Here is a 13,944-nt window from a genome sequence, read left to right as displayed (position 1 = left end):
GGTGAAAACTTTTGTAATTTGAAGATTAGGGTAAATTTAACTTATTTTGTCACCTGGGAAACATGTAAGTATCTTCTGTGGCTTCTGAAGGGCAGTACTAAATGAAAAAATATGATATTTAGGCAAAATAAGTGAAATGTTGATATCTTCATTATGTTCAAAAGTTTACACCCCCAGCTTTTAATGCATTGTTTTTCCTTCTGGAGCATCAGTGCGCATTTGTACCTTCTGTAATAGTTGCATATGATTCCCTTAGACAAGACAAAACAAAACAAAACAAAAAACACAGCTGTGGATCATGCAGGTAACAACACAACATTAAGAAACAAGTGTATGTAAACTTTTAAATGGGGTCATTTTTATAAATTTAACCAATATTGTCTCCTGTAAATGTAAATATGTTTCATATGACCTGTGAATATGTAAATGTCTTTTATGTGAAATTCAGATCAGTACTCAATAAAAAATAACATGCATTTTGTATGATCCCTCTTATTTTGGTAAAAATATTAACATTTTGCAGATTCTGCAAGGTGTATGTAAACTTTTGACCTCAACTATATTTACATAGATAAAGTGTCAATTTTCTGGTTTAGTCAAAGTGAGTGTAGTTGAAAGCGCATGTGCAGTTATGTACCCTTTTTCAGGCTAGTTTTTTTATATATGGCATAAGTTTGTGTGTGTGCGCATGTTAAATCTGTTCTTCTCTTGCTCATTATCAGGGTAATACATCTCGGTGTCCTTCTCTTTAAACACACTCCCTAAATAATTCATGTCTACTCAACGCACACTGCCCACATTACCTATTCACTGGACCTTGACTGGAAGTCGACTGAATTGTGATTATTTAGCACCTCTCTTCTCCTTTAAATTCAAATCAAAACACTCCTGAATTAAGAAGTGCATGAATGTGCTAATGGATGTGCACACTTAAAAAAAAAAAAAAAAAATTAAGCGCATTAGCAAATTACTGCTTGATTTACTATCTACAGGAACAAATTAACATCCTCATTTGGGTAAACTGTCATATTTCTAAAAAAAGATTTTTTCACTTCTTTAAACACGTAAGATGTGTAGTGCTGAGATGTGGCTTTGGCCCTCAGCATATTGGAAAATCCCAAAAAACCCTTCAGGTTTCATTCTGACCTTCTAAGCTGATTGTAATACTAACCGACATTCGCTCATGCGCGACTACAAACAGTGAGCTTGTCCATACTGATGCGGTCAAAAACAGTCATAACAGTAGCTGCTATTGCCAAGTTACAGCAGTTTTACTTTAGTGACTACAGTATTTAAGCAGAAACAGGAGCTGGCCAGGATGTACGTTTGAGATCACACGTACACATACAATGAAATTATGCTACATGCTTGTGTGTCTTGTCAGCAGGTATTCACCTCATGTGTTGGCTGTGACTCAATCGATAGAGAGAATGACAGTATAGGAAGTCAGGATGGAAAACAAGAAAAAGGAGACAAAAATGACAAAACAGTGAAGCAAGGTTGTTTATGTCTGAAGGCAGTGAAGCGAGTGGCCTGTCTATAGCTTGCAGCGCTCAGCAGAGATAGGCTGATTTGATGAGACAGGCCAAAAGGCTAACTCTACTCTGTCAACTATGCTAACATGCTAACCCAGTTCATTCTGAAAAAGAATAAAATAATCCTATAAGCCTGTATTATACCAGTCATAACTCTAACCAGCATCTATCACATAAGTACCTAACGTTTACCAAGCTGCTATAAATATCACTAATCAAAATCTTACATAAAATTGTACATAATAATTAAAGTTCTGCAGTTTCTGTATTGAGACCACACTAGTAAACACCAGGTAAAACTATGGGTTCCATAAAGTATAAAATATTTTTATAAAATTACCTACAGTTGAGGTCAAAAGTTTACATACACCTTGCAGAATCTGCTAAATTATTTTACCAAAATAACAGGGATCATACAAAATGCATGTTATTATTTTTTTATTTAGTACTTGCCTGAATAAGATGTTTCACATAAAAGATGTTTACATATAGTCCACAAGAGAAAATAATAGTTGAATTTATAAGTGTTTTAAAAAAAAAAACCCTGTTCAAAAGTTTACATACACTTGATATTTAACACTGTTGTTACCTGAATGAACCACAGCTGTGTGTGTTTTTTGTTGTTGTTGTTGTTTAGTGATAGTTGTTCATGAGTTTGTCTTCTGGGAAACAAGTAAGTATCTTGTAGCTTCTGAATGACAAAATATGATATTTAGGCAAAAAAAGAAAAATTTACACGTCTTCCTTTGTTCAAAAGTTTAAACCCCCCGGCTCTTAATGCTTAGTTTTTCCTTTTGGAGCACTGGTGAGTGTTTGAACCTTCTGTAATAGTTCCATATGATCCGTTGTCCTCAGTGTGAAAAGATGGATCACAAATCATACAATCATTGTTGGAAAGAGATTAAATACAGAAAAATGCTGAAAAAACAAAGAATTTGTGGGACCTGAAGGATTTTTTAAAGAACAACAGTTTAACTGTTCAGAGCAAACAAAGGAATCATGAACAATTAAAAAAACAGCTGCGGATCATTCAGGTAACAACAGTATTAAGAATCAAGTGTATGTAAACTTTTGAACAGGGTCATTTTTATAAATCCAACTGTTATTTTCTGTGGACTATATGTGAACATCTTTTATGTGAAATATCTTATTCAGGTCGGTACTAAATAAAAGATAACATGCATTTTGTATGATCCCTCTTAATTTGGTAAAATAATTGACATTTTGCAGATTCAGAACATTTGACCTCAACTGTAACTGCAACCAAAAGGCAAAGGTACAACGTTGTAAAAAATCTTCTAGAACCTGCCTGGTAGGTTGTCTTTGAAAATTAAAGTGTCAGTATTACGCATTTTAACCATACAAACAAAATCAGACCAAACTGCAAACCATTCTACTGTCTGCTTTTGACTATGTGCATCACCTCTTCACTGGACATTCCTTGCATTGATCCTTTCAAACAGAGTCCGGCCTCAGGACACATATTATTCATATTTCATCATGACCATGATGTGAACAGCCACAGTTCCCTCAAATCAATGTATGTACGTGCATGCATGCATGCACGTGTGTGGCATGACGTAAAAATGAGCTAAGGGCATCCTCAAGTCACACTTGATGAGCCTCTGCTCCAGGTGTTTTACTCATTAGATCCTCTTAACACTAAATATAGCATCCACAGTCTGAGACAAATACCCTACATAGTCCTGCTGGTCAGGGGGCAGTTGTGACCTAATGGTTAGAGTAAGGGTGCCCAAACTCGGTCCTGCAGAGTTTAGCTCCAGCCCCAGTTAAACACACCTGAACCAGCTAATCAAGCTCTTACTAGGCATACTAGACACTTCCCAGCTAGTATGTTGAAGGAAGTTGGAGCTAAACTCTGCAGGACTCGACCCTCTAGGACAGAGTTTGTGCACCCTTGGCTTAGAGAGTCTGACTTGTAACCCAAAGTTCATGGACTCGAGACTCTGTACCAGCAGGGGTTGTCGGTGGAGGGACTGAATGATCAATGCTCTCTTCCACCTTTGATACCACACCTGAGGTGAGACCCTTGAGCAAGGCACAAAACCTCCAACTGCTCCCTGGGCACCGCAGCAAAAATAGCAGAAATGCCCACTACTCTGGGTGTGTGTTCACTTTGTGTGAGTGTGTGTTCACTACTCACTGCTGTGTGTGTGGACTTGGATGGGTTAAATGCAAAGCACAAATTCTATGTACAGGACACCATATTTTAGCCTCGATATTTCTAACTGTTTGTTTTCTCACTGCAGATACGACAGCAAGGGATTACTACCCCAAGAGCTACCCCATGATGGACTACGCACACCGCCAATCCTCGCCTGCAACCTTCCAACCCATTGCTTTCCACCCGAAAGATAAACCCTTTCTTCCCCCTCCGGACATCCATACTCCTTTGGCCATCACCATTACGTCGGCCCAAGTCCCCAAACCCAAGATCTCCAAGACTAACACCCACCCACTCACTTCGAGCTCGGCCTTCAAAGCTTGGGACCCCAACAAGAGCCATGTCCAACATCAGGTCCCCCTCATGATGCAGCCACAACCACCATTGTCCCAGCCAAACAGTCGGCGCCAGGCCTTCTCTAACAAGCGGCAGTTTAGCATTGAGACTCTTCCAGAGTTGTTCACTCAGCCTCTGGGGTACGGACAGTCTCCGCACCTCCACCCGAAACACAAGGGACTGCCTACGAATAGCAAAACGGAAGTGACGGTCTGAGGGGAAAGCCTGGGAAGGATGCAAAGACAAGAAAGCATGATTTTGATGAGACAACCGGGTATGAAAGCTTCTACACATGTGCTTCAGTTATATTTATAGTATATTTCGTCCCTGCATTCGTTTTTTTGACTAGATTTATATTCACCGTACTATGATACAAAGAACTGAAGGGGAAAACGTTGCATGGTCTAGATTCCGATTCTTGATAGGCCTTGAATCCCTGGAGATCCTACCTCCCCTCTCAAATTCTGGTCTGTTGATGTCTCTTGTGGCCCAGACAAATAGCAAAGGTCAGGAGCTTTGCACCTCAGGAGCCTTCACACTCTTCTGGACAAGGCCACTGTGCTGTCAGCTTCCATCAGCCAAGAGCTGCCACACAGTGAGACATTATTTCGACAATTCTAGACCACTGAGAACAAAGAACAGCGAGGAAGCATACGGAAGAGGACAGTGAAGAAACCAAGGTGTCCCGTGAGAGGGAAAGAGAGTTTCAAGTGTTTGGATGTCCAAGGGTTTGTTATTTCAGACAACAAATAAGGGTCTAGGTGAAATTGGCAAAGTCCAATGTCCCTAGGACTCTATACCTCAACACCTTCATCAGAGCATGCATTCCAGCACTTGTCCAGGAAGCGAACCGCCAACATCACTTCAAGTCATAGCTATTCTGGCTGCTTCTATTTCGAACACTTGTTCGTGACACAGCACAGGTAAAGACAAGGTCAATAAGCAAGTCTCTATTACAGACAGACCTCGAGAGAGACATTTCAGGGGACAACAGTCGCCCGCAGAGATGAGGTGACGGAGGAGCACACAAATCCGGCAATGTCATAAGTAGCACTGCCAAAACAAGTTTGCTAAATTGACCCATGTGTATTCTTTGCAATATCCGTCAAACAGCCTGCTTCCTTTCAATACTTCTGAATGTAAATATTTTTATCCTTCTGGTGAAAGCAAGACCCAACCTATTAGACCAATGATTTGGTGGCAAAATCTAGCATGTAGCAGCAAAACCTACACCCTATTGTAGCATCCTAATGCACAAGGCATGGGAAACCATTGAATCTGGTGGTGGGCTTCAGTTTTAAAGTGAATACCTGAGAGTTTAGGTGTCTCAAGACTTGCTCGAGAGACCAAGTAAAATGGTAGCAATACTAGGCCTATCCGTCCTCTCCTGCCTGGGGCCAAATGACTGATGGACACAGCTGTCAAACTCTCTCTCTCTGCTGTTCCAAGCTGTTTCCAGCCAGACGTTTGGCTGTCACACTGCCACAGAACACCAGGGGGCGCTGTAATTGATGACGGCATGCTTCTAATACAGCAGATCCAAAATATGTTCTCCCATGCTGCCCGTAGACTCGTTTTCTTTTTAGTCTGTCATCATTTTTCATCCACAATGGATCCGAATGGAGATTTATGGTTTTTGCTTAAAGACAAAAGGCGAGACTGCAAAACAAAGTTTAGATTTTTTATGCACCAATTTAAAAGGGGCCCACAGAGATGTCTCATGGTGACCTCTTGCTTCTTTACATAACAATAAAGCATCTGTTTACCAAGCAAACCATTGTGTCTAAAAAGTAGCACACTTTGTTTGAACAGCCTTGTGAGATTTTATGGGCCAATGACATCTAATGTACAAGCCACCTAGGGACTATAAAAGAGTGTGAAATGTTCAACGCAACTGCTGCTTGGAAATAAAACGGCAGTATTGCAAGAGGCAGAGAAGGATTATTGAACTCAGAAGGAGGAGGCAACGGTACAAAGCGTTCCTTTCTGAACACTAGATTGCATTAAAGTCTTTGCAGTATATGTTATGGCAGTTGGGCCAGTAATGAACTATAAAAAACGACGAAAGAAGCAAGTAGCTCTGTCTCTCTTTATATCCTCTCCAGCTTCATTTTGGAGATCATTTCTACTTCTGGACCAACTCCAGAGACAGCGGTTCCAAAAATATGACAACAAATACAGTTACAGCATGTTCCTGGATGGCTATTTTCAACCGTTGAATTGATGTGAGGATGTATCAACATGCTCTCATGGGTCATCATCGAGTCAAACTATCTTGAGCTACAGTAATGCTTCGGTGGCAATGGCTCCAGGGTGTCATTGGGTTTCAGGGGCAAACCCTGGAGGACAAACACGGCTGTCAGACTCTCCTGGCACAGAGATGTCAAGCGATGCCAAGGTGAGCCAGCTACACAGCCTGAAATGGAGCCACTTTGTCGGCCAGGAGGTCATAAAGTCTGTCTTTGAGGAATGCTGGAAAAGAGCAGAGTAGATTTAGCTTTTAACAAAACCACACTGACAAGGTTGTATCAGCTTAGACCCTCAATCAAATGAGGACTAACGTCTGGGAAAAAAAAGTGCTAGACTAATCAATTAACTACTGAATTCCACAGGTTAAGGACTGTAAAGTGAAATCAAAAGAGGTTGAGAGCATTCACATCTGTTACAAAGAAACGGTGTAAATATCTGCTTTCGAGTTCCTTCAGTGGTTATTTTAAACCACCCAAATAAGCTGAAAGACTGTTGTTTCTGATTTCTTCTTCTTAAAGCGAAAGTGTTCTACCTGTGATGTGAATGCCACCGGGTAGCATTTTATCTTTAGCAATACAAGATGTACTTTTTACTGTTTATGTACTATTTGCAACGTCGTCTTTTTTGTACCGTAAGCGTAATTGGAATCAAAGTCGAGCCTGCCGCAGTTGACAACCATTTGACGGAGATGAAGTGCTTCCGAATTTTATCACCCTTCTCACCTTCCTTACTAACTCTAAAGATGTCTTGCCATATTTGAAGCTTGCGCTATATGTATAAAGCAATTTTTAAACGACGTATTATAACCAATGCTTGAATGACATGTTAGTTGCCAGTCCAGAGACATGTAATATGTATATTGGAGAATCACATTGTTCCCATTCGTTTGGTGGCTCCATTCGTTCGGTGGTACGTTTGACCAATCTAATCTTATGCACTACTCTAAGCTGTACCTTTTGTTTGTGTATAATTAGGATGAATTCTACTAAGGGCTTTTAAAGATGTATGTGCTCTTAACAGGAGTTGCCCCGTGTCGAACATGAAATGGGTTAGTTTTTCCCAATGCAATGAGCTTCTGTTGGAGCAAATTTTAGTATGGTGAGCGATGCTCTGTCCTGCGTTCAAAGTCGAGGAATTTTTTTTTGCTTCAACACACTCTTGGTTTGTGTATTACCATCCATTGCAAAGCAAAAAAGATGTTCCCTCCTTGAGAAACCAGGACTTTTCTTGTTTGAACCCTGAAGAGATATGCAAAAACGTGTTAAGGACGTTTGAGAGCTCATTACAGAAGTGAAAAAAGACGACTGCTCTAAGTTTGAACTTACCAGCATTAAAGGAAATCCAAAGCCAGCTACAGCAATGCAGGTTGATCCTAATTAAAAGTCACTGGTTACATCACTGATAAAGAGAACGACAGGAAGGCTAATTAGGCATGGCTAGTTTTTTTTACAGCAACACTAGCATTGAGAAATATCTCCTGTCACATATTGTGTTTTACATGTTTACTTATTATATACATGCCTGTTTATTCATACATCAGGGTTAAAAGAGCAAAAAGTTAAATATATAAATATTGTGTAAAAATTTATGTATATGATGTGAATATAAAGCAACACTAGTTCACAGCCTCTCACAAATACACACACACACACTCTAAAGCTGAGGATTTGACATTGTAAACACAGTGTTTTGTCTGTGTATCTTCCCCAAGGCTTTTCTAGGTGCAGCCAGCTCATGTTACCCCGTGTCCTAACTAGGTGTGATGCGACACGTTTCCATGTAATTTATTTGTCCAAAACGGCATGCAGACATAGCACTGACAGCCTGGTTTCAGAATATTATTTCCAAATAGTATTTTAAAAAAAGAAAAAACATTGAAGCAAACAAACAGCTCTGAGATAAATCATTCAATAAACATGTAATTTGAAGCAAAACATTTTAAATGTTTTAAAACGAGACGATTAAGGAAGCGATTAAGTTCTCATACCAAGAAGCATTGCAAATAATGTAATAAAATCAGCAATCTGCAAACAGCATACATATTAAAGCATGAAACTTTAATTACATCATTAGCAGGGCTTTGTGTTGTTCTCCAGCAGGATTTGACTGTGGGCAGGGCTACCCAAAACAGTGCTATAACAAAAGTCATGCCTGGTTAGGACACAGTTGTTCACTTGCTTCACTTTTTCTTCTTTTTATACACATCTCTATGTCATCAGCATTCAATCGCGCTGTTTTCCACTCATCCTAGCTATCACCTTGAAATTGACATACATTTACACACCTCATTCAAGAAACCTGCGTATATGAGTAAATTTAGACTAATTTGTGCATAACCCTTTTGAAAAAACAACATATGCTGGTTTTGAAGCATGGTAGCTGGTTTAAGCTGAACCATAGTTGGTCATGATCTGGTTTAAGATGGTCTTGAGCTGGGTATAAACTGGTCCTGAGCCGGAGATAGGGCTGGGCAATATGGCAAACCTTTAAATCTCAAACTTTTGACCATTTTTTTTTCACGATTTTTAACTAATCAACTTAAAAGTGTAACTAAAACATGATTCATGCTTCTCCTTTGTTTATTATGTGTAAACAGACATGTTTGATAGTTGACATGAGCGTCTTACCTCAGATCAGCTGTAACAGTCTGACCTCCATTGTTTCGATGCCGGAGCAGGGATGTAAGTTAGACAAGAATATCTCTGATTGAGCGATTGAGGTGTTGTGTTGCTGGATGTAATAATGAATGTAGTGGTCGTCATTTAGCTGATTTTGGCAAGGTAATAAGGGTGTTGTTTTACACAACCATTGAGAATTTTTAACCAAAATATATTATAGACTTTTCATTAAGACCCTAAAGAATCCTATCAACTTGTGGAAAATGGGCATCCGATGACCCCTTTAAGACCATCACATGACCAGTTTAAACCAGCTTAAACCAGCTGCCATGCTTCAAAACATACATAACCATCATATGCTGTTTTTTTTTTCAACAGGAAAAAAACAGACCTTAGTGAAGAGTATCCTTCGGATTCACAAACGCTTCGTAAACATCAGATTTGATCGTTAAACGTGTATGTTAATGAATTCCAACCATTCGTAAATAGGGCACGTGCACACTTATTCACAATTAGCATAATACCTGGCTATGAATTACAGTCACATAAATTAGTGTGCAGAAACACAGTGGAATATTCAGTAAATTGCATAAATGCAAAAAGACTAATAGGCCATATGCCTAACGATCAATATTCAATTAACGTGTATCCTCCAAAGTGTTTTTGCTTGGCCTCTTCTAAAAACAGCTGGTGGCATATGAGAACACTTTGGTGGCACTGCGATTTTCCAGAGGTGCTTTGGTTGTTATGATTTGGAATATCCACAGCATTAACATATTACTTATCTCATTTTGAAGAATATTACTGAATATAAAAATGCAGTAACCAGTGATATTAACATTTATATTGTTGTTCAGTCGTTGTACAGGTAGGATGGTTGGTGGGTGTAGTTTTTGTCCCGTCCCTCCACTGATTAGATGGCTGGGTAAAAAGTGACAGTAGCCAGGTTTTTTATCCAAAGTTGCGAATTTAAATTGGAATATCACATAAAACATTTGTGAATAAGCAACGTTTCCATCTGAGTCAAAGAGAACAAAATCGTCACTTCCTGATAAACTGAAACTAAATATCACTAAGAAAAGTAGGAGAAGCCATTGAATTGATAATTGTCATATATGTGACCCTGGACCACAAAACCAGTCTTAAGTCGCTGGGGTATATTTGTAGTAATAGCCAAAAATACATTGTATGGGTCAAAATTATTGATTTTTCTTTTATGCCAAAAATCATTAGGAAATTAAGTAAAGATATTTTGTAAAATTCCTACTGTAAATGTATGAAAACTTAATTTTTGATTAGTAATATACGATGTTAAGAACTTTATTTGAAGAACTTTAAAGGTGATTTTCTCAATATTTAGATTTTTTTGCACCCTCAGATTCCTGATTTTTAAATGTTTGCATCTCGGCCAAATATTGGCCTATCCTAACAAACTATACATCAATGAAATGCTTATTTATTCAGCTTTCATGTGATGTATAAATCTCAATTTTGAAAAAATGACCCTTACGACTGGTTTTGTGATCCAGGGTCACATATAATAAATTACTTGCGCTTCAGAGCGAGCAGATAAAACACAGTAAGTAGCGGTCACTGCTTAGCTTTCGGAGGTGGATGCCAGCTGTTTGGAAACGCAGTCTTGTAAGACAGTTCTGGGAGGCAAATATACAGAATTACTTTGATAACAGGGCATTTCAGAATGACCATAACATTTCGGATGCTGTGCAATAAGATCGGTCCGCTGGTTAGTCATGTTCGCAACCCTTTTTCACATGATTCAAAAACCACCTCAAGTGAGAGTAAAAACATGTTTGCGAATTAAGGAATTATTATTATTATTTACATCACTCGTTTCTAATGCAATACTTCAAAATGCGCATAAAGCAGGGTAATGGAAACATAGCTAGTGACAAGTGCTGACAGAGCAAACAAACTTGTAAAATATTATGGCAGTGCATCAAAATTCAGTGGCATCAGACTGACAGAAAAAAACAGAATATTTTATGCACAATTTACTCGTCGTACTAACATTTTCATGAATTCGAAAGTTTACGTCAGAATTCGAAAGTTTACGTTTCATGACTGAAGTACTCAAAAATTATACTTTAGTATGCATACTAAGACGACATCTTACTTCATTAACCAGAAATATACTCAAGTAAAAAAAAAAAAAAAAAAAAAAAAAAAAAAAGCTTTTTGAGCACCAAAGCACCAATTAGAATGATTTCTGAAGGATCATGTGACACTGAAAACTGGAGTAATGATGCTGAAAATTCAGCTTAGCCATTACAGAAATAAATTCATAAATAAATGTTAAAATATATATTTAAACCATAATATTTCACAATATTACTGTTTTTACTGCATTTTTATTGCATTTATTAAATAAATGCAGCCTTCGTGAGCAAAAGAGACTAAAACAATAATTTTACCTTTAATTTTAATAGTGTGATTGTACTTAAAATATGTTTCCTTAGCTTTTGAAATAGGTGAAAGGAGACTTTGTTGTTAAAGTAATTTTGGTGCAAACCAACCTATTTAACCGCAGTTGTCCTCAATATCCAAAACATATAAAACTCTAGGACACATGCTGAACAATACGCACAACATGCTGAAACGCTGAAACTGTGCATTGTGCAAATTGAACATGCTGAGTCAAATTCATCTTCATCAATGTTTATAATATAGACACATGCTGTGGTGACTGATGAGATGTCTCTTCACAAGGATAAATGACAATACTTTGACCAATTACAGTACATTTCACATCTAAATAGATTTTATTGATTTTTTCTTGAGATTCTCAGAACGTGATATGCATTTTTAGTTCAGTCAACCAGGCAAAATTAAATATTCTCAGTGAAAGGATATATGAATGGAGATGATGACTCATTAAATAGTCTATACTTTGAACATCTAAGTGAAATTGCAACTAGTAAATTTCCAGAACGCTACTTTACATATTTCCAGAACGGACAACATATTTCAATCCTTGACGCCCTTGCCTACAGGAACCCTTGCAGAAACTGATTTTAAAACCTCAACTACACCATTGCACACTTTGACATTTTCACTGATTATAAGCCAGATTTGTTGCATCACTCGCTCACAAGTGGACCTGATATTACTCTAGTCTCTCTCTCCATGCTTTTCTCTCTCTGTCACTGTCTCGTTTGTGTTTGTTCCTCCATTTCTCTCTCTCGTCGGGACGGTGGGAGGCGTAAGTCTTAGCTGTCAGTGATATCTAAGTTAATATGGGTCTCCTGAGGCTGGGGAGAGAGAGAAATGGAGGATAATACAGTACATGATGATGAAGAACTGTGGGTGGAGAGAGGAGATCTGTCATCCTATCCTCTCACTTCCGTGTACTTCTCTTTTGCTTGTCTAATGCCCCATTTCCATATCTGCCATGCGTTTTTTTTTTTCTTCCTTAAGTCTGGTTGCACTTTGAGGAGATGTTGAATAATTCAAAGAAATAAAATTTACAGGACAGTGAAAGAGGGAGACAGTCAGGGAAACACAGAGCTGTAGAGAGCACATGAAAGACTGGGGATTCAAAAGTCAAGCTGAAATGCACCTGTTTGAGAAGAACCACAGTTTATAGTCATGTTAAGTGTGTAAGTTGTACGTTTTTAAAAGATATTTATTGACTGAAAGGTCAATGTCTGGAAAGGTTCAGTTTGACTCTAAAGGAATATCCTAAATTCAGAACAAGCTAAAGAACCCATGATTTTAACATATTTTCTGTTGAAATATTAAGTTTAGTTTGGACACATTAAAATCTCATCTTCCCCCTTTTTTTAGGCCAAAAAGAATAAAACATGATTTACAACTTGCAAGTTTGGCTTTAGAGGGTGGGATATTTTCATCCTACAAATCTGATCAAAAGTGTGTTAAGTTCAGGATGAGTCATCAATTTTTTTTAATCTTTTTTTTGGAATATACTAAAAGATTCCTTTCTAACCTTCCTTACTAACCTTGTCTATATATCCAATTATGTCCACATTTTCTTGTCATGAGGTGCCAATAGACTTGTTTTGAGCTGGAATATTTCTTTAAAATTAACAGAACATTGACTGCTGAGATCATCTAATTGTAAAAACTACAATTTCCATGATTCAGTGTAGGTAGGAAGAGATCTGTAATGTTTTCTGTTAGGCTGGCATGAGAGCAACCTTATTCAATAAATTATGATTATTATTAAGAAACTGATTTTTACTATAAGCAATGAAATGAGTGAACATATGGTAGAGCAGATTTGGTGTTCATGATGACAAGGGCGATGATGAGGGCAACAGTAATCATGCCGAAACAACAGCAAAGAAAATACCAATTGTTTCTACGACACTAGTTGTAATTTCTAAGGAACATACGGATACGGTCCAACTGATTTAATGGCTTTTTAAGCATCTGTTTATAACAGAAACATTGTTAAGTGTTCTTTGTATAAACTTGTTTAAAAAATAAAAGGCAAAGTGAAACACTCCTCTGGACTGAGTCTGATTAATCTGTCTAATCTCTGCTGTCGGCTATTTCTGGGGAAATCAACTACAAAAAACATTATTCAGCATATTCATACTGCATAAAAAAAGATGTATACTGTTAGTGAACTATATAAAGAACAGTGAGATATTTTGTAAAAGTGCAATACTATTCACATGCTGCAAACGTACCTGCAGACTCATGTAGCCTGACTTTCAATTATGGGAACAAAATCTGGTCCAGTTTTCAGCTTTTTTGGGTCATAAACTGCCCAATTAGAAAAAAAATGGTGTCTGTCTGACATATAAAAGTTTTTACATGACGTTAAGGGGGGTGAAAACTTTTGAACAGGATCAAAATGTCCACATTTTTCTTATTTTGTTGAAATATCTTTTTTTTTTTACATTTAGTACTGCCCTTCGGATGCAACAGAAGATACCTATATGTTTCCCAGAAGACAAATTAAGTACAATGTTCCTTGATCTTCAAATTCCAAAAGTTTTCACCCCCCCAGGCTCTTAATGCATCTCATTTCATT

The 13,944-nt window shown here is 37.9% G+C and overlaps 1 protein-coding gene across 1 annotated transcript in view; it reads left to right on the top strand.

Moving 5' to 3' along the window:
* Positions 1-13,410, top strand: part of LOC127162690 (protein shisa-9) — a 91,020-nt gene extending 77,610 nt beyond the window's left edge. Inside the window, exon 5 of the mRNA XM_051105529.1 lies at positions 3,806-13,410. Within this exon, the coding sequence (XP_050961486.1) occupies positions 3,806-4,272 (467 nt within the window). The 3' untranslated portion in view covers positions 4,273-13,410. The remainder of the gene's footprint in view (positions 1-3,805) is intronic.
* The last annotated feature ends 534 nt before the right edge of the window (positions 13,411-13,944 follow it).

Source organism: Labeo rohita, chromosome 3 (assembly GCF_022985175.1).
Source record: "Labeo rohita strain BAU-BD-2019 chromosome 3, IGBB_LRoh.1.0, whole genome shotgun sequence".
Taxonomy (NCBI): Eukaryota; Metazoa; Chordata; class Actinopteri; order Cypriniformes; family Cyprinidae; genus Labeo; species Labeo rohita.
This window is presented reverse-complemented; position numbering and strand designations above follow the sequence as displayed.